This window comes from Ictidomys tridecemlineatus, chromosome 1, assembly GCF_052094955.1.
Source record: "Ictidomys tridecemlineatus isolate mIctTri1 chromosome 1, mIctTri1.hap1, whole genome shotgun sequence".
Lineage (NCBI taxonomy): Eukaryota > Metazoa > Chordata > Mammalia > Rodentia > Sciuridae > Ictidomys > Ictidomys tridecemlineatus.
This window is the reverse complement of record NC_135477.1, coordinates 159550740-159571450: the sequence shown is the minus strand read 5'-3', so window position 1 is coordinate 159571450 and position 20711 is coordinate 159550740. Positions and strand designations below refer to the sequence as shown.

Sequence of the window (20711 nt, the reverse complement as noted above, 5' to 3'; positions counted from 1 at the left end):
TAACAAATCCCTTCCTGTTGGGAATTTAGAAAGAATATTAGGATATTTTAATGTTTTGCAAATATAAACAATGCAGTGACATAGAATATCACAGTTAAATCTTCGTCCCCACTCATGATCATAGCGTTTGAATATATTCTGAAAAGTCAAGGAGATGGATCAAAAATGACTCCTTTTTGGGTCCCATTTGATAATTGCTGTGTTAGGTGACATTTCCAGGAGTAATTTTTGCAAGTACTGGTTTCCTTAGCCCTAACCCACCCTAAATATTTCTTTTTTTGGTGACAATGTGTTTCCTGGACTGATGATGATATCACCATTGTCTAATTCCTCCTATTAATAAAGATGCTTTTAGTGCCATTTAGGCAAAAATTTGCTTTGTTTTTTTTTTATTTATGTTATTTTATTTTTAAAGAGAGAGAGAGAGAGAGAGAGAGAGAGAGAGAGAGAGAGAGAGAGAGAGAGAGAAGAGAATTTTAATATTTATTTTTTAGTTTTTGGCGGACAACATCTTTGTTGGTATGTGGTGCTGAGGATCCAACCCGGGCCACACACATGCCAGGCGAGTGCGCTACCGCTTGAGCCACATCCCCAGACCTTGCTTTGTTTTTTTGGGAAATAGATCTTTACCATATTTAAGGAATTTTCTTCTATTCTGGTTTTTAGGCCTTTTATTAAGACTGTCTAGTGTATTTGATTAAATGCCTTTTTAGTACTTACTGAATACATTCTCTTTTTTCCTTTTAATTTGTTGGAGTTATGAATAACATCATTGCATCCTAGGAATGTGTTTCCTGTTTGAGCATTCAGATACATTGCTGGACTCTTAATATTGTGTTTAGAATTTTGCTTCTGTATTCATTGATTAGATTAGTCTATAGTTTTTTTTAAAATATTATTTTAAACCAGTTTTTATAGTTATAATTATACTGGCTCTTTAAAACAAAGGAGCTATATACCCCCTGCATGGTTTGGGATAGTTCAAATAATATTAAAATTATCTATATTTTGAAGCCTTGATAAAATTCAGATGTACATATTTTTATGACAGTTCTTCAATCTAAAAACAAAACAAAACAAAACAAAAAATCCCTTCCATGACAAATTGTTCTATTTCAAGTTTCCTTTTTCTAAAGTTAGGTACTATTCTTTTCTTTTGCATTTCATAAACAATCACCTATTTCTTAAGGTTTTAAAATCTGCCACCCAGAGTTGCAAGGTAGTATTTAATTCCAGCTATTTTCATCCTCCTGTATCTGCAGTAGTAGTTTCTTTCTTATTCTACATTTTGTCTATTTTTGTTCTCTCTCTTCTACATTAAGGTAGGGATGGATTATTCTGTTTTTGTTTTCTATTAATTTCAGTCCTTATTAATTCCTTCTTAACATTTTGTTCTTTTCCCAATTTTTTTAACACAAATACTCCCTTTGCAATAGGCTTTTGTATATGAGAATGTGTGAAAAATTCTATTTGACAGGTAAAAGATTGTCTATATTTATTAAACTCAGCTCATTGTTTCTATTAATTTTTTATATCATTCTTTGTCTCCCTGGTATGTACAATTTAAGTTCATTTTAAATCTAATTGTTAAGACACTCCTGTTTTATGTAGTTAGTTATGTTTTACACCTTGGCAGGTCAACGTCTCTCTGACTGTTCAGAGCTTTTGACCTTGAAGATGCCTCATCTGATGTTCCTGTTCCCTTTCCCAGACATCTCTTACTCACCTCTTATCACTATTCTCACCCCTTTAAATTCAACCTTTTATTATCACTTCATTTTATTTCATTTCATGTAAACAACTTGTTGCTAATTTTCTTCCTTTTTTTAAAGCCCAATTGGATCATCTCTACTTTTAATAAGATAATTCAGCTGGTCACATTTGGAGTAAGAGACACTCCTTCTTCAACGTTCTCTGTATCCTCTCTCATCCCGACAAAGGGAGATTTTTGAGTATTTTTTACTTTCCTTCGGCTTCCTCTCCCTCCTTTTATTTTTGACTGAAATAACTCCCCCTTTAGTTATAGCCTGCTGTCAAGTGCTTCCTCCTATACCTTCCATCCCCCTTGCTTTTAAATCTTTTTCTTTGGTTCATCAACACTTTCTCTCCTTTCTCTCTTTCCTTCTGATCTGGTTCGTCTGGTATTCATCTAGTATCTTAAGTGAGGCTACACACTCCCAGAGTGTTTGCATACCCTTACATCATTTATTTATTTTTTGTCTTGACAGGTAAATTATGTCTCAGCTGGAATAGGACCGTGGGGTTTTAGCCTTTTCTTCTTCACAGTATGTAGATGTGGCTCCTTGGGCGTCCAGCTACTGTTGCAGGTGAGAAGTTCAGTGCCAATCTGCTTGTTTTTGTCTTTTATAGGTAATTTGCTCTTTCTGCTCAGAAAGATCTTCCCTTACAAGATTTTCCCTTTATTCTCGGAGTTCCAGAATTTTACTTTAAAAAGGGCAGAGATGTCATTTCTCGTCAATTTAGACTGGAACTTGCAGATCCCTTTCAATTTACCTGGTTAATATTTCAAATTTACTTAATGTTTGATTCCATTTCAACTGTGACCTTTGTCTAAACTTCTGTGGTCCTTACTTCACATCTCAATCTCTTCACGCGTTTGCTTTGTGATTTCAGAAAGATTCATCTTTCGGCTTACTTTTTTTTTTTTTTTCTCAGTAGAAACCATTGAATTTTCTAATTCACTGACTATAGTTTCAAATTAGGAAAAATTTTTATTCATTTTAGTTGACAAAATAAAACCTTTTCTGGTGGCCCATCTCTTGACTTTACTTAGGTACATTCTTAGCGTTATTTTATGGATCCCACGGGCAGTTCTATTTCTCTGGGCTTATGCTCTGTTCTGAGAAACCTTTATTCTGGCTCCTAGGTCCTCAGAGGGCTATTATTATTATTATTATTTTCTCAGCTCACTGGAACCCAGGGCTGGTTGGTGGCATCCTTTGAGTAATAGTAATCTCAGTTTAATGGAGGTGAAATAGCATCTCTACCTGACCCAGCAGAGCACCAGGAGCTTGGCTGGTGGTTGGGGCCAGTGGTCAGTCCCTGAGAGGAAGCTTCTCCAGACTCTGGCCTTCCCAGCCTCTCACCAGTCTTGGAAAGAGGGCAGAACCATCTCATTTGCAGTTCTCCTCCATCAAGGTTCTGAGGGAGAAACCCTGATGGCCCAAGCCACCCATTGTATGTCGTGAATTAACTCCTCTCCTGTATTTTCAGAACAGCCCTCTGCGGGGTCTTGGAGAAGATGGAGCACCCAGGCATTGAATTCACTTTTTGTAGGGCTCGCTCCTGTCCTGATCCCTGGTGAGAAAGGCTAGGTCAGGCAGACTCAGCACAGGACGGGGTGACCTTCCCTGGCTGGTGGAGTGAGGATCCTACAGATCTCCAGAGCTCAGCCCTTTCCCAGGAGGTAGTAAGCACAGTGCAGGCGCTGGACAACGTGGCCTCCACAGCCACAGGCAAACTACTAACACTCAGGACATTGTGCTTTTGTTTACTGATATAATTGCTCTCTGCTACTCCTTTTCCTTTTTAAATTATGGCTTTCTCTTTCTACGTCTCCACCATGACAAGATGAAGCACAAGATCCTCACCAGAAGCTGAACAGTTGGGGTTGCCTGATCTTGAGTGGAATCATGAGCCAGAATAAACCTCTCCTTTATAAATGATTCAGCCTTGGGTATTTTGTTATAGTAACAGAAAATGGATTAAGACATCTGCTACTTGCTTTCATATCATCCTCCAGTCTGACTAGCCCAAGGTGAAGACAGAACTGTCTCCGTTCTCCATGCCTGGACCCAGGGCTTTATCCTGGTTGTGGGAGTGACTGGCTCAGAAGAGGCAGGTATCGTGGGGTTGGTGGGGACTGGGTTCTCATGACATCGGAATTTTATCATCATCATATTATTATCTTCAGCAACAGGTATGGCCTAGGATACCCTGTTAATTGAGAGGGGCATTACCCTGAGGCTTTTTCCTACTTTCTCCTTGAGGTTTTATGGAAATATTGTGGATATCTGTGATTAGACACCCGGGGAAGCAGGAGATCTTTATCATGTAGGGAGACGGTCCTTCTGCACTCAACATACCTGGAGGCTTGGTTGAGACTTGTGCCTGTCCCCCCAGCTCAGGACCCACACTTGGTCATGTGACTTGTCATAGAACAGCTTAGCCGGCAGAGGATCCACACCTATGGACTTGAAAAAAACAGTGACACGTTGGTCATCATTGTGGTAGAGGCTGATGGAGACGGGCCCTTCTGGGTTTTTGCACATGGACCTCACTCCCAGGAGAGTGGAAGGCTGATTTTGTAGCATTGTCAATGACCCTGTTTTGGAACCCAGGGCAGAACCTCCCCTTGGGCTTTGTCCTCCCAGACATAAATTAGTTATTAATTATGTTCTCTCTTTTATTAACTTTTTTTTCCCCATGTTTTACTTAAAGAAACATAAACCAACTTGGCAAAAGCCTAATAAACACGGAGGCTTTACATTTTCCACTCAGGAACCAGCTACAGGACTCTCCCTTGACTGTTCCTAGAAGCTTTGTGGGCCTCTTGGACCCTCAGTATCCTTTCCCAGCTGCTTGGTGCTCTGAATTTTAATGAGTTGGTCCTTCTCCCCTGGGTCATCAGAGGCAGACTTTGATGACCATTCTGTGCAGCCTCTTCCATATTCTTTAACAGAAGCCATTGGAACTTAGACTGTGGCATCAGGCAGACTAACACTCTTTTTTTATTTTATTTTTTTTTAAACTGCAATATCTGAAACTGCTTTCCGCAGAGGGTATAGCTTCTCCTAGGGTCTTGTTACATGCAGGCTATTTTCAACTTCTTATCATGTAGTTTTATAAACTCAAAACCCTTGCTGTGTAATGCTCATGCCATTAGACGATGGCCCCAGCTCTTCTTGTCATTGGCCAACATCCTAGTTACACTCTGTTCACAAAAGATGTGGACACCTGGTTCGCTGTCTTCTTTTCTACCGCACACCTGGTCACCAAGTTTGGTGCCTTCAAATCCACATGGATAATTCATCTGAAGCCTGGCTTTCTTAGTTCGTTTTTTGGTCTCCACAATCTTTACCTTTACCCCAACTCAGCCTCGCTAAGTTATACCTTGTTAATATAATTTCCAAAATTTCAGTTTCAACTGACCATATTCTAGCCTTTCTGACTGACCAATGACTAGCCTCTCTGCTCCTACTGCCCACACTGGCCGTACTGGGCAACAAATTTCTTTAAAGAACTGTCTATGGAGTTCCTGTTTTCACTTTACCTGAACTCATTTCCACTAAGTTTCTGTCTGTTCTAGATCTTCATACTAAGCTCCAAGGTCACCTTGTGATTTTTCCTGACATTTCAGCAAGACTTCATTGTGGTTCACTGGTCCCTTCTAGAAATATTGTCTTCAGTTGCCCTTCCACCTCTCTGTCTCCTCCACTCCAATCTGATGTCCAAGCTGGCATGGCCCAGCTCTTCATCTTTGACCTAATTCCCTCCTTCTTCATCTTTCCATGGTATTGGCATCTAGTAATTCTCTACATGCACCTGTTGCCCTGAACCTCACACATTACAGAACTGAAATATGTTTCTTCTCTTATCATCACTTCTTTGAGCCTCAAGGAGAGGCTGATTTTATTTTCCTGAATTCACATATCCCATGGCCTCTGTGGTCTCCAGTGAGCCTCCCTTGTTCTCATTTATCTGCTAACTCCCTTCTTCCCTGATACCATTTCCCCGACCCAGAGCTTCCTAACCTATCCTAATGATATCCCTTGAACACTATATTTAGTTTTTTGTTGTTTCTTTTAAAAAAATCCTTTTTGAGGGCTGGGGATTAGCTCAGTTGGTAGAGTGCTTGCCTTGCATGCACAAGGCCCTGGGTTCAAACTCCAGCACCACACACACACACACACACAACAACAACAACAAAAAAACAAAACAAACAAACAAAAAAACCCAAACCCCTTTGTTTTATCCATTCCAAACCCTTTGGATTACACATTCTCCTTTAGATATCCCATTTATCTGTCCTCTTCACAGCAAAAATTTCCCTCAAGTTTGGATGGGATCCATTGTCTTTTCTTTCTGCTTAAGCTTCTACCATCAGATTTCATGTGCTGAGGTGGTATGGAGGAAACCTGAAGAGCTAAGCTAAAAATCTATTAAAATCAGAGCAGAATTTCCCACAGTCTAATGGTAGAGAGCAAAGATTTGGCAGGGAAGAAATCCTGGTTAAAAAAAGCAGGCTCTCCCTTAAAAGCCTCAAGACTGAAGAGGTAAATAGAGTCTTCCAGAAACTTTAAAATGGTTGGTTCTCTATGCTCCCTGACTACCCGAGTAGGTAAACATTTTTAAGTATATGATAACTATTTAAAGTCCTTAAACTTTCTTATAGAGAATGTTTGGATTCAAAAAGATCTCTGGGCATTCCAAAAGGCAGATGATATGACTTAAAACAACATGAAAAAGACAATGGAAACAGATCCGGGGGTGAGCCACAGAAAGTTAATAATTGAGAACTTATATATAAATAGGGGCTCTAGTAGGAATTTTAGAAGTAAAAAATGAAATACTTGAAAAAAACCTAATAAATAGGTTTTGTTAAACCCACCAGACATAGCAGAAGACAGAATTATCAAATTGAGAAGTTGATGGAACACATCCAAATTGAAGGAGATGTGGGGCACAGTGGAAAGGTCTAACCTTTAAAAAAAAATTAAAACACAGTTCCAGAAGAAGAGAGGAGAGAGGTGAGGGAGGGAGGAGGGGTAGAGGGGGAGGGAGAGAGAGAAAAGAGGGAGGAGAATGAGGCAGCAGAACATGAAGAAATAATTGATGAGAATTTTCCCATCTGATGAAAGATCTCTACACATTCAAGAACTTTTACAACCCCAAATGAGAATAAATACAAAGAATAACACACCCAGGCACATCATAGTTAAACTGCTGAAGACCAAAGAGAAAGTCTGAAAAGCAGAGAGAGAACACTACCTTCAAAAGAACATTGATAAGACTGACAGTTAACCCACCGAAACAAAGGAAGATAAGGACAACTTCTCAGAATGCTAGAAAAAAATAATTGCCAATCTAATATTCTACAACAGGTGAAAATATTTTTCAGCAACAAAATAGGCATTTTCATGCAAGAACTATGAGAAATTGTTACCAGTAGATACTAAAAAGAACTATTAAAATGATTCTACACAGAGCTATGGACTTCAAGAACAAAGAACACTAGAAAGATATATATGTGGCTAAATGTAAATTCTTGCTTGGTAAAATAATCATCATGTTTTGTGTGGTTAAGTTACATGTGGAATTAAGATTCATTACCAGAGTAATGCAGGAGGATGACTAAAAGAGTTAAAGTATTCTAATATTATTGGGGAAATGAAATAACAGTTTTTATGCAACTTTGCTGATGAGTGTTATAATCTCTGATGTTAATCACATCATAAGGGGGCATCTTCAACAATCTAATAAAAAAACTAGAATTAAAATGTTTGACAAATAAAAAAGGAAAACAAAACCATGTAAATAAGAAGTAAAATAAAAAAGTAATATGGTAAATATACATTTTTTTAGGGGGATACTGGAGATTGAATTCAGGGTCACTTAATCACTGAGTCACATCCCCAGCCCTATTTTGTATTCTATTTAGAGACAAAGTCTTAATGAGTTACTTAGTGCCTTGCTATTGCTGAGGCTGGCTTTGAACTTGTGATCCTCCTGCCTCAGCCTCCCAAGCTGCTGGGATTACAAGCATGTGCCACTCTCTCTGGCTGGTAAATATAGCTCAACTATAAAATTAATTACATTAAATATAAATGGATCAAATACTCCAAGTAAAAGACTAATATTATTAAACTAGATTAAACTCAAAATTTAACTCCATATTACTCTATGAAAGAAAACCTAAAATATGAAGACATAGAAGGATTGAAATTAAAAGTATAGAAATATTATAAGGCCACTAATGAAAATAAACCTGATTTAGCTATACTAGTATTAGGCAAAAATAGACCTTCAGGAAAGTAGCATTAGTAGATATTAGAGTGTTATTTTCCTAAGAATAAAGACATCTTTCCCCCAAGAAAGAAATTACAATTTAAAAGCAAAATTGGATAGAACTTTGAGAAATAGATAAATCTATAATCACAGTGGAAGATTTTAACACACTTCTTATCAGCTGACAGACTAAGTAGATGAGAAAATCAATAGGGATAAGAAATCTGAACAATATAATGAATCAGCTTGAACAAAATGACACGTATAGAATACCACACCTAACAATACCAGAATAAACGTTCTCAAAGTGCACATAGAACATTTACCAAAATTGACCAAAAGCTCAGTTATAGAATAAGCTTTTAAACTTCAAAGGACTGAAATTATTCATAGTGTATTCTCTGGTCAATTACCAAAAATAGGTAGAAAACCTTTTGTTGCATTTTCCAGGAGAAACCACACAGCTGGTTATACACAACTTTCTTTATACAGTGAACTTGCATGGGGGCAGCTGAGCATTGCTGGAAAGAGACAAACTCTGCTGACTGGTCTCACTTTAAATTTACATCCACAGTCCTGAAGTGAGTTCTCACTATTAGTCCAGGAGCACTATCACCTGGCTAATTCAATCTCACATTCAGCTGTTGTCTCTTTCCTCAGACCTCCATCCCCGGTGATACTTTCCCTTCTTATTTCACTGAGAAAGTGAAAGCAACCAGAAGAAAGTTCATCTAACTACCACCCACTATACCACCAATTTGCACCTGTGCCTGAATGCTTTCCATTTCCTCCTGTTCCAATGAAAGAATGTTCCTTTAGCTAGGACTAGCATCTTCCTTGAATCCATCTACCTTGAATTCCACTGAATGCTGTGATGTCACCCACTCTAAATAAGTTCCTTTGACATCCCCTTCCAGCTGCCTCACTTGCCTACTTTCACAATAAACCTCCTCTATACAGTTGGCTACATTCCCACTTTATTCTCTATCATTGTAACTTGAATCTGCACCAGCAAGCTCACAATCACCGTTATCATTTCCCACCCTTGTGATCCATGACTATGGTATTAAACCCAGTGGCCAGTTCACAATTTCTAACATGTGAATGCTCCTAGCAGCATTCATCACTGTTGACCACTATCGATTGGAACATTCTCTGCTTTTGGCAGTTGGAGTATCACCCTTTTCTATTTTTTTATTTAAGATTACTCCTTCTTGGATTTCTTTGTTGACTTCTTCCTTCTTTTTGATCTTTAAATACTGGAGTGTTTTAAGGCCCCAACCTTGACTCTTTTCTATATTACCCTGATGATTTAATCTAGTTCTCTGGATTTAATCAGTCCATAGGGTGATGATCTCCTGCCTAGACCCTCTCTTGACTCCAGACCTATTTATCCCACAGCTTTCCTGACGTCTCCGCTTACATATGTACTAGGATTTCAAATATAATTCTCCCCAATCTTCTCCATGTTTTTCCCCACCCTAAGTCATTTCTACCATAGTATTTAGTTTCCTATTGCTGCAGTAACAAATTACCACCAATCTGGTAGCTCAAAATAAGACAGATTTATTCTTTTACAATTCTGGAGACCAGAAAGCCAAAGTCAAGTTCACTGGGATAAAACCAGTATGTTGGCAGGGCGATGTTCCTTCCCAAGGCTTCTCCTTGCTTTTCCTAGTCTCTAGAGCTGTAGCCCTTGCACCCTTTGGTGCTTCTGATCTTCAAAGCCAGCAATGTAGCATTTTGCTTTAGTTCTCATGTTGACTTCTTTATCTATATTGTCAAATTTCTCTCTGCCTCCCTTTTATAAGGGCATTTCTGATTGCATTTAGGATCCACCTAGATAATCAAAGGATAATCTCTTGATTTGAAAATCCTTAATCACATCTACAAAGTCCCTTTTGCTACACATTCACAGGTTCCAGGGATAAGGATGCAGACATCTTGGGGACCATAATTCAGCCTGCCACACATTGTGAATGGCATCACCATTAAGCAAACACTTTGATTCCTCCTTCTCTTGAACCTTATGTTTAACCCATCAGAAAGTCTTTTAGGCCCCACATTTTAAATACACCAAGGATCTGATCATTTCTCTCCACCTCCACTGCTATCATCTTCTCCTCTGGATTAGATCCCACCATCTCTCTATTCTTCCCATCTATTCTTAAGATAGCAGATGTATTGATTCTAAAATTATAAGTCAGATCATGTCACTCCTCTGATTACCCTTCAGTGGATTTCTATCTCACCTTGGATTTTATTCTAGGACTTAATGGCCTCCAAGGCCCTCTCTTTGCTTACCCATGACCTCGCTGCATCCTACTCTTGCCCTCATCAATATATGGTGCTCCCAGTCTGTGTCCTGAATGGCATTCAGTTCTCAGATTCTATTCGCCTCTAGAGAGAGGGACCATTGAAAAGTATTACAGTCCCTCTGTTATATTTCATCAGTTTTTCAAAGCTCCCTGAAATTCTGATTTATGGTCTGCCTCCTTGATTACAATCTAAGTTCTGGGGACCTCAGTGCTCATTCATGGCTATCTCTTGAGCATAGTGAATAGCTGCACATGATTTTTTTCCTTCCAAGCAGAGCACCTCTCCTAGGAGCTGGGGAATGTGCAGAAAGCAAAGAAGCATGTGATAGGTCATGCCCTAGAATTTGCATCATCCTCGTTCCCTTCAAGAAATGTACCTGTAGGACTTTCTGGGCTTGAACGTCGACCACAAGGACTCTGTTCAGTGCTGGCTGGGCCACATAGATGTACCGGTTCCTGATGTTAACCGCAGATGCCCACTGGCATGACTGCGTGGCACTTCCTTCTCCTTGGGGACAGATTTCTTCCTGTAAAGGAGAGAGGCTGCTATGTATCTTCTTAATCCCTCTTTCCTGATCTCCCTTGGTCCCTTTCTTCTCTCTCTTGGAAACCATGGGATGGACAGAATATGGCACACCAGTCCTCCCACATCATCAATTTCTCACCCAACATCCCTCCTCCCACCTCTCAGAGGCTGTACCCTCCTTTGTGCCCTTTCAATCAGCACCTTCCTGGTTCATATTCCTCCATTCTGGTGTGCTACCTTCTCCTCTCCTCATCTTTGTCATTGGAAACTTCTACTAATGGCCAAAGATCTGTAAGAGTTGCCCACACTCTTTTCCCACTTTCTCATGGCTCAGAAGCTCCGCAACCCTTTGGCTTTAGTCCTTACTACAAAGCTTTGTCCTCACCAAGGTCACTATTGACTCCTTGGTCATTAAGTTAAACATCACCATCATTTTATTTGAACTTGGGCCATCAGCTGACAGTACTGACTATTGCTTGGTTTCCTTCCATCCATCCGCAGGGGCTGATTCTTCTGTGTTGTTGGATTCTGCTCAGTTTGCTGATCTATGTCTCAGTACCCGAGGTTCACTCATGAATTTCTTTTTTTTCACTAAAATCAACTCCCTTGTTGACTTCATTGAAATATATGGGTGTCAGTGCAATCTTCATGCTTACAATTCCCAAATTTCCATTTTTCAGTTTGGGTGTCTCCCCTTAACTCCACATTTATATAGTCAAATGGCTTGCCCTGCTTGGTTGTTTAATGGGAATCTCAAACTTGTATGTCAAAAATCACTGGTCAGTTTTAGCTCCAATCCTGCTCATTCCACTCAAAAACTGGCAGCTCCATGGCATTCTTAGACCAAAATCTGTGGGGGCTGTCCTTGACTCTTCTCCCCTGTCCACTGTTCCCAACCAAGGCATCACAAATCCTTTCAGTTTTACCTTCAAAATACTTCCACAATTATGCCCTTTCTTACCATCCTACCTCTGTCAACTCTGGTTCAAGTCACATTCTTTGTTACCCAAGTAATTGCTTAGCATCCAGACTGTGCTCCTTGCTTCCACCCTACTCTTCGCCCATCCGTTTGCCACACAGCAACCACAGACAGGGATCACTGTAAAAAGGAAGTCAGATCATGTGACTCTTTCTGACTCCTCCCACCCCAATAAAATTCTTTCTTGCTTCTTTCTCCCTCCTCACTCTAGTCACATGAGCATGCTTGTTACCTTCAATCAAGCCAGCTTCCTGCATTAGGGCCTTGGCATTGGTAATTTCCTTTGCCAGGAATGCTCTTCTCCAATATCTGTTTGGCTTATTCCCTTGTTTCCTTCAGTTCTCTGCTTAGGTGATTATTGATTATTGAGGAGCCTCCTTTGACATCCTTTACCTTAGCGCCCCTAGCATTCCCTACTCCCTTCCTTTACTGTAGTTCTTGGGTACACTTTACTTTATACATTGACTTGTACACCTGGGCACAGTCTTTCTTCCTCTACTGGATGGTAAGCTCCCTGAGAGCAGGGTCTTTGTCTTCTATATCCTCATCCCTAGCCCAGTGCCTAGCCCAGAGTTGGTGCTTCCAATATATTTGTTGAATGAATCAGTGAGTGCAAAAGGGGATTTTCTTTGGTCTGTCTTCATGACATACATTCCCATTGGTTTCCTTATTACCTTGGCCAGATCTTGTCTTATTATTCTTAGTGGTCCTCTCAGTCTGAGCTGTGGAGTATCCCAGAATTCCATCCTATCTCAGATCCCTGGCACACACCCATGTCTATCTCCTTAGCTTGAGCCAATACTTATTGCTAATGGCACAAAAATTTCTTCTCCAGCTCCTGTTTGGTTCTTTCACAGCCACTTCATCCATACCTGAACCATCCCTTTCCATATCTGATTCTCCCTCTGGGTCTCCATCTCTATGGGTCAGCCAAGTTCAAGGCATGAACAACAACTTTGATATTTCCTTCTTTCATAAAAATCACCATTTATTAGTCATCACGGATTACCAAGGCAACCTCTAAAATCACTGAACTCATCTATTCCTACCTCCATTTCCATTTTTCTCTTAGATGACTGCAATTGCTATAAAGCTGGTCTCTGTCCTTTTACCATTGCCCTTCTCTGTATCTAGTGTTCATAATACCTCCAATTTGCATTAGAGAAAGCTGAGGCTTAGAGAGGTAAAGTAACTTTTCTAAGCCATTTAGTCTACTGAGTGACAGGTGGGCTATGACTCCAGGTCTGTAAGACTGAAGGCTACACCTTATTTCATATGCTGCTTCCTGCTGGACCAAATGGACATCTAATCTAGCGGAGAGGTCAGAGCGCCATCTCCTCTTCCTCACCCTACACTTTTTAGGGAGGGTTGGCCCATTGTAACCTTCTGGCGAGGGATTTAGACTTTTTTTTTTTTTTTTTGGATACAAAGACCATTTGGGGGGATTGTTGCATGGCTCCCCATGGTCTTCTGTTTGTCTGAAACACCTTATTACTGTCCTGTTCTAACTACTTATCCAGTGATATGGAGTACCAATTAGGATCTGGGAGATTTTACTCACTTCATGGTTAGGTTATTGGAAATATATGAGAAATTAGTGCCTGTGTGACAGAGGGCAATTATTTAAACCTAATTGCTAGAAATTAAGCAGGGCCAGTCTTTCCTACTAGTTTCATGGTTATTGTGTGGAAGAAAAGTTAATTAGAGGTTGTACTTCTAAGAAATAATTATTTCCAATGAAACAGACTGGAAAATAGCTGTTCCAAGCTACACAGTTGAGAAGGGAGACAGCCTGAGATCTGCCACAAGCCAGCACAACAGAGCATCAAACTGACCTAGGAACTTGCTGAGCCAAGCCCACTTCCACACATTCCACAGCCATCGCCTTCATCATCCTATTCATTGTGCACCCACTGAGGACTTCTGTGCATGTCCTTCAGGGGAGGGCAGGAGGGGGATTTGAAATGGCCCTTTTGGATTCAGTGCTATAGTCCAGTCCTTGAGGAGCTCAGACTATCTCATGAGGCCAACTGGGAAGCAAGCCAGAGAGAGAGAGGCCTGGTGTGGGAGGCATAGCTCTTGGGGGTGTCTCCTGGCAGCAGTCTTAGGAGTGGGAAGGGCTTTCCTGGCTCTGCCACCAGTAACCATCTCTTTTGCCTCTGCCACTCACACTGTCACTTTCTACCAGGTCTTGTGTTTCATCCATAGCTCCTCCGCCCCTCTGGGCATTCATGTGTGTTCATGCTCTCCTTCCCCAGTTCTGTGAGGGCACACCTGTCTGGCAGCTAAATGTTTACCATACTATGACCATGAACCTCTGAAGGACAGGAACCCATGTGTGGTCCTTGGGCCTCACCTATAGCTCAGGGCACAGCAGTGGCTGCTGGATGAAGAAAGAGAACTCTTAGCTCATGGGTTCCTTCCTTAGCCTTGGAACAAATACTGCACATAATAAATGGAATCTAGGAAACTCCTTGGAGCACATGGTTGCACCGACTTCTAGGATTTTGTGTGTGATGTAGAAGCTTCCCCAGGCACAGAAACTCACATAGCTCATGAAAATCTTCTCTGTGGGTTTGAGGTGCCTCTGGATCTCACAGTCCATGGGGTGGATGACAACGATACCATTATCGGAGAAGACATAGAACATGTTTCCCACACTGAGTCCTGGGAGGAGCAAACACAGCATGGTCATGCCCTTCTAGCAGCCAGGCTCCAGGCAGGGTCACATGCAACATGGAGCACACAAGACTCAAGCAGATTGGATGCAACTGATGCAGACAAAAAAAAAAAAAAAAAAAGGTGCAATTCCCAGCAGAGGTGGAGGTGGGGATGAGCAGCCACCTCGAGACTCCTTGCTTGATGGTGGATGGAGGACCTGGAGAAAGTGCCCCAAAGGCTGGGAATCAATAAAGCCCATCCCCAGCTCTGTAGTACCCAGGCTGTCCTCCCAAACATCCACAGCTGTCTTACATCACCTAGCGCTGGTCACCAACACAAGTTTTCAAATTAATGATGGCCTTGGCATTGATATTTGTTTGACATTTCCCATTCTGAAAGGAAAACCTCCCTTGATTAGTTTTTGAGGAGTCGTCAGAGAAGAATGGACCAGATGGTACCAAAAAATGTAAAGGCTGTTTTTTTGTTCTTATTTTTATTTTATAGAGTCACTCACTGCCATGGGGAACCTAAGGATGCTATGGTCGCTATGCCTTTGTCTGCACTTGGTCATTTGGTCCTTTCAGACAACTTGTTTTTATTCTGGCCCATGAGTTTCTCTGGGGCATCAAGGCTGGGTAGTGGCGCCTGCCCCCATCCTGCTCTACTGTTGTAGGTCTCTGTGGAGAAAACACTCAGACCTCAGAAAGGGCCTTGGGGACCAGTCTTCTTACTTTAAAGATAAAGAGACTGAGGTCGAGGAAGGAAGGGCTTGGGCAAGGCTACTTTCTTTTGCATTCAAGCTGGAGTTAGACCATGAGTCCTGCCCTGGAGCCTCTGTCTCCCAAGTTTGTCTATTAAGGAGAGATGTGGCACAGAGAGATGTAAGATCTAGAGCTCTCCCAACTTCTTTCTTTCTTCCCCCACTTTCTTCCTGTCATCTCCCTTTCTCCATTTCTTTTAAAGAGAGAACATCAAGATTTTTACGAGTTCTAAGAAAAATATATGGAAAACTTTTTTCTTAGCATGCTGAGAAAACCCGTGTACTGGCTTAATGGATTGTTTTGGATGAGCTTTATTGAGTTAGAATATAATAAAACACGAAAATAAGAATCATCTCATTTCCTTCCAAGGACTCTGCAGTCTGCAGCCAGCCCACCTTTGGTCTGACTCGCTTGGCAAACTGCTTCCACTCACATCTAGGGACCAGAGGGGTCCAAGTCCCTGCTAAGCCACAGACTCTGGGAACAGCCTCCCTGGGCTTCCTGGAAAATCAATAGCTGGAAGAACCAACACAAGATTGAAAGTTTAATAGAGTCCACATGGGGTGGGTAGCTATAGCTACATTTCCGGCTGAGCACAGTGCCCTGTTCACAGTCAGCACTGGAATATGAGGCTCAAAAGATACTCATTCAATACATAATTGACTTCACAGGGGACCCTACTTCATGATCCAGCCCCTTAGAAGGTTCTGTTGAATTTAGCTTCTAAAGGAGCTTTCTGATTTTTGTTTACTCTCATCATCTCCTCTCTGCTAGAGATTTGAATGTGCTGTGAGGTCCATGATTTTTTCCTCTTGGTTTCGGTATTCCCTTTCTCCAGGTTTTGAATTTCATCAGTGAATTGCACAAGCATCTAGCCACGTAGGCATGATAGAATTTGCTGCTGCATTGTTCAGAGCGCAGCACTGGCCAGCCCTGTGCCCTGAGGCAGCTGTGGGTTGTCAGGGAGAATTTGGGTTTCTACAGCTCATTTCACATCTCTTGCATCCCTAGTAAGATCTCCACTTTTGAAACTTGAGTCCTTCTGCAACAACCTCCCCTTAGCAGGATGCCACCTTTTAAAAACATGGAGCACAAGTTGCAAGTGCATTGGGGCCTCAGTTCAGGCAGTGACCTCTGCTTAGGACTGAGAGCAGCAACTGGAGCTGTTGGCAGAATTCCTCATGTTCTGGGTCCTGCCTTTTGCTCTCAGATTCACTGTCAGCTTCAGTGTTTCACATTCAGGAAACTGTCCTGGGCTTGTGTATGTGCACACATGCTAGACAGTGGGGAACACTATGCAAAGTTCTTGTAGAAAAAAAATGAGACAGGAAACACGTGGTTTTAAAACTTGGTGTTATGTTTAACCCTGGCAATCTCAATGTGCATCCTATAGCCTCTCATATTCCACTCTGTACACTGAGCTGGAGAATAAGTCACCCAGGGTGATTTGAACTTGGATCTGATGCAGGAGTCACAGGACTAGGACCCATGCATGAACATGCACCTCAGGCAGTGACTCAGGCTTTATGACCCAGCTCCCACATGTGCACCATTTTGAACCACATGAAATTGCTGATATTAACCCACTTTCAACATACAAAGAATGGCATTTTCATCCGGATCAACCTAATATCTAAGGATTTGACTAATAAAATACTTTTGAAAATGTATATGTGGAAAAATATATATTTACAGAAACTATGGTTGCTTTTTTCTTTATTTCATCACAGCATACCTAAGGTATAGCTACTGTGGATCCCAGGAGGGACGGGCAACTTTTTTTTTTTGGGGGGGGTTATCTTTTTAACTTTATTTATTGCAGTATTGGGATAGAACCCAGGGCTTTTTAAATGCCAGGAAAGTGCTACACCTCAAACATTTTGGTCTTTTTTAAACAACACAAGATAAAGCACAAAGCCCAACATCAGTATCAGCTACTGGAAAAAAGCACAGGGCCCAGATCTGACCGGGAGCTCCTGCCAAGTAGTCTGATTTATCTGAGGTTACAAGCAGCTTTCAATGAAACTCTCCATTTTAAACTGAGCCTTTAAAGACACTAATAGGTTTTTAATCTGATTCAATGGGTATGGCCACTTGAATTTGACTTTGACTGCTTCCCTTCCATTGGATTTGGCATGTGGGCCCTGCTTGAGGGGACTGCCTGGGATCTGCAAAACGGATGGCTGCTCAGAGAGACGACCTATCATGGAACCATGAACACATGCGATCAAAGGCACAACATGGAACAATCAAGCTTGGTACCTTCCTCTCTCCACAGAATGTTTGCCACTGTACAGCCGAGAATTAAGAAAGCCAGAACACGATTGCCAGAAGGGAAAAAGGAAAGCATTGTCAAACCTTTACTGTGGTGATACATTTCATTTAGAACATAATGGTACCCAGTCCATCACTTATAGACTCATTGGCCCAGCAGCAGCATCTGTCTTGTAACTCTGGACGGGAGCGAACACTTCCAGGTCTCAGGACTCTTGATTGCTAAATGAATCTTTGAAATTAGGCCCCAGGATCACAGCAGCTAATAAAATTCCCCACATTCTGTGGATGATAGAAAGCAAGCAACATCTCTCCCAGATTCCCCTGATTACTTCAAGGAGGATTGATTTTCAACTAGGATCCTCATAGGAAGACCATGTGAAATACTTTTGATTATTTTCTCTGATGACAAAGGCATAGCTTGGAGTCTGACCAACCAACACTCGTGTTCATGAATTCTTACCTGCAATTCTCCCTGGGGTGCAGTGGCTATCATGGAGAGCATACTAAGTACAATGGGTGAATGATGATCCCTGGAGTTAAGGCCACCATGGTTAAGGCCTAATGATTTGCATGTTCAGCAGTTTCCCCTTATCTGTGGGAAATATGTTTCAAGGCCCCCAGTAGATGCCTGAAACCGTGGATAGTTCCAAACACTCTATACACTATATTTTTTCTTTTATACATTCCTATGATAAGGTTGAATTTATAAATTAGGCATGGTAAGAGATCAACAATAATGATAAAATAGATTATAACAATATACTGCAATAAAGGTTATTTAAGACTTATGAATTGTTCATTTCTGGGATTTTCAATATAGTATTTTCAGGCCATAGGAGGTGAAACTGCAGATGGTATTATTGTGTGCACTGGCCAGTTTCTGGGCTGCTGTGGGATGGGGATATCTCGCATGGTATGAAAGATTTTGTGAATGAGGGGCAGAGATTCTGATCAGACAAGTGGGAAACAGAACTGGGGCTGGGATATTGAAATTGTCTTGTGGTCCTGGGCTCTGTCTGCTATTCATAGACTTCTGCTATGTTTCCAGAGCTGTCTAGGTTGTCAGGAAAGGTCTGACATCTGGGTGTCCTCTGAGCCCAATTTTGTGCATACAGGATATAAGTTTACTCTAGCCTTCAAGAGCTCATGATTGGCAGCTGTGGCCCTGGTCTGTTGGTCCCCTCTCTTGCCACTTGACAGCCCCCAACCAACTCCGTGAGGAGCATAAAGGCAAAAGTGGACTCACAGGTCTTCCTTGCTGAGTCCTCAATGAAGAGTGAGGAGATATCTTCATCCACGCCCACCTCATTTTTGGCAATGCAGGTGTATGCACCTGTGTCTTCATACCGAACACTGCCGATATGGAGCTCACTCCCATTGGCTGCAGGAAAAATGATCAGTGATCAGGGTGGCCTGCTCTGCTGGACACCCTCCCTCCCTTCCTCCCCATTCCCTTCTTGGGACTGTTGAGAGTGTTGCAGTAGAAAACTCAGCCCCTGGGCAGGGCTAGGGCAGCCAACATCCTGGATAATGCATCCAGGAAGGGTTGGTACAACTGAAACTCACTGAAGGCAAACTGGCACCTGATGGCTTCTCATCATTTCTCTCAGAAAGTCCCCAAGACCTGTGCATGGACAAGGAAATCTGAGGAGATGTCTGTTCCCTCCTAACATGTCAGACTTAGAAATGAATCTAGCCTCTCATTTTCATTCCTGGGGTGAGAACCAGCTTGAACTGGATGGGAATAGCCACAGAAGCATGGGAAGTTCTTACCTAAAAGTGAGAGCTGTTTAGACATCTGGGCTGAGACATCCATGCCATTTTTCAGCCAAGTGATTTTGGGCATGGGAATGCCCTCAGCGTGGCATCTCAGGCTGGCAGCCACCCCAGGCTCCTGTGCCTGGGTCTCTGGATAGACACGGATGACAGGTGGCACTGTGGGTGAAAATCAGCATTGGTAAGAGAAGGTCCTCAGCTGACTCCAGGCCCATGGCCCAACCCTGAGATCCTCCTCCAGGGGGTAAACCTCAGAGGGAACTCTGGAGCACTCTTCTTTGCCAGCTTACAGTGATCCTCTTTGGCAACCCCAAAGTCTGATAAAAAGGACTATAAAGTGAATTGCAACAGTAAATATGACCAGCATTGTACCCAGTAAATTCATGGCTTTCAACATTATTCTAAATATGATTAGAAAGACATCCAAATATTTAATGCCATTCAGCTGCTACACGTAAAGAGCAAGAGCCAATGGATTTTATTTCTGAATGAATAAAATTCAAATATATTATTTCTATTATCGGAAAGCTATTGGACAGGGGCTTAATTTCTTGCAGGAAATGCTCCACCCAGCACTTATGGGCACTGACTGGCAGAGCTGCTAATTACATCACTGCTCTGAGGAAATTCATTGATTTTGCCAGAGTGTCATTTTAATTTTATCTCTTCCCTGGAACCTGGGTAAAAGGCCAGGTGTGCCCTCTTTGCCTATGGAGTGATTCAGCCATGGGTTCTGGAAGTCAAGTTTGGGGCTGGGAGTGTGACCTGGCTCACTGGCCAGATGAGCATGAGTGGGCAAGTCTCTGGCACCTTCCATAGTACACTGGCCTTTTTACACAGGCTGACCGTGGGATGGGACCTGGGGGAAGCAGAGATTGTCTGGAGGATCCTTCCCCCAACCCTAGCTCTGGACCCAGGAAATCGAATCAGTATCATTTTCAGTAGAATTGAAGACTTATAGTCATCCATATATTTTACTCTACATACTTCTTAAAAGGACTTCCTCTTTTCCTCCCCCCAATTCCTGTTTTTATGCTACCAGGGATTGAACTCAGGATCTATGTAAGCTGGGCAACCACTTTACCACTGGGCTACATCCCCAGTCCTTTCTTTTAAATTTTACTTTGAGACAGGGTCTTGCCAAGTTGCTTAGGGCCTTGCTAAGTTGCTGAGGCTGGCCTCAAGTTTGTGATCCTTCTGCCTCAGCCTCAGCCTCTGGAGTAGTTGGATTATAGGCACCTGGCACTATATCTGGTTTCAAAAAGGATTTGTGATCTACATAAAATACTTGGATATTAAGCTCAACTAAAATGTATCACCTATGCTTTGAAAAGGAGGGAGGTAGATTCTTCCTGAAGTAGACAACAATATTTCCCTAGAGTTAT

The 20711-nt window shown here is 41.8% G+C and overlaps 1 protein-coding gene across 2 annotated transcripts in view; it reads right to left on the bottom strand.

Moving 5' to 3' along the window:
- Fstl4 (follistatin like 4) overlaps positions 1–20711 on the bottom strand; it is a 401709-nt gene that overhangs the window by 11614 nt on the left and 369384 nt on the right. For both annotated transcript variants that reach the window (XM_078050656.1, XM_078050657.1), the window contains exons 9-14: positions 19324–19485; positions 18797–18931; positions 17536–17562; positions 14400–14518; positions 10724–10873; positions 4107–4214 (exon numbers count right to left, since the gene is read on the bottom strand). In XM_078050656.1, coding sequence (XP_077906782.1) covers positions 4107–4214; positions 10724–10873; positions 14400–14518; positions 17536–17562; positions 18797–18931; positions 19324–19485 — 701 coding nt within the window. The remainder of the gene's footprint in view (positions 1–4106; positions 4215–10723; positions 10874–14399; positions 14519–17535; positions 17563–18796; positions 18932–19323; positions 19486–20711) is intronic.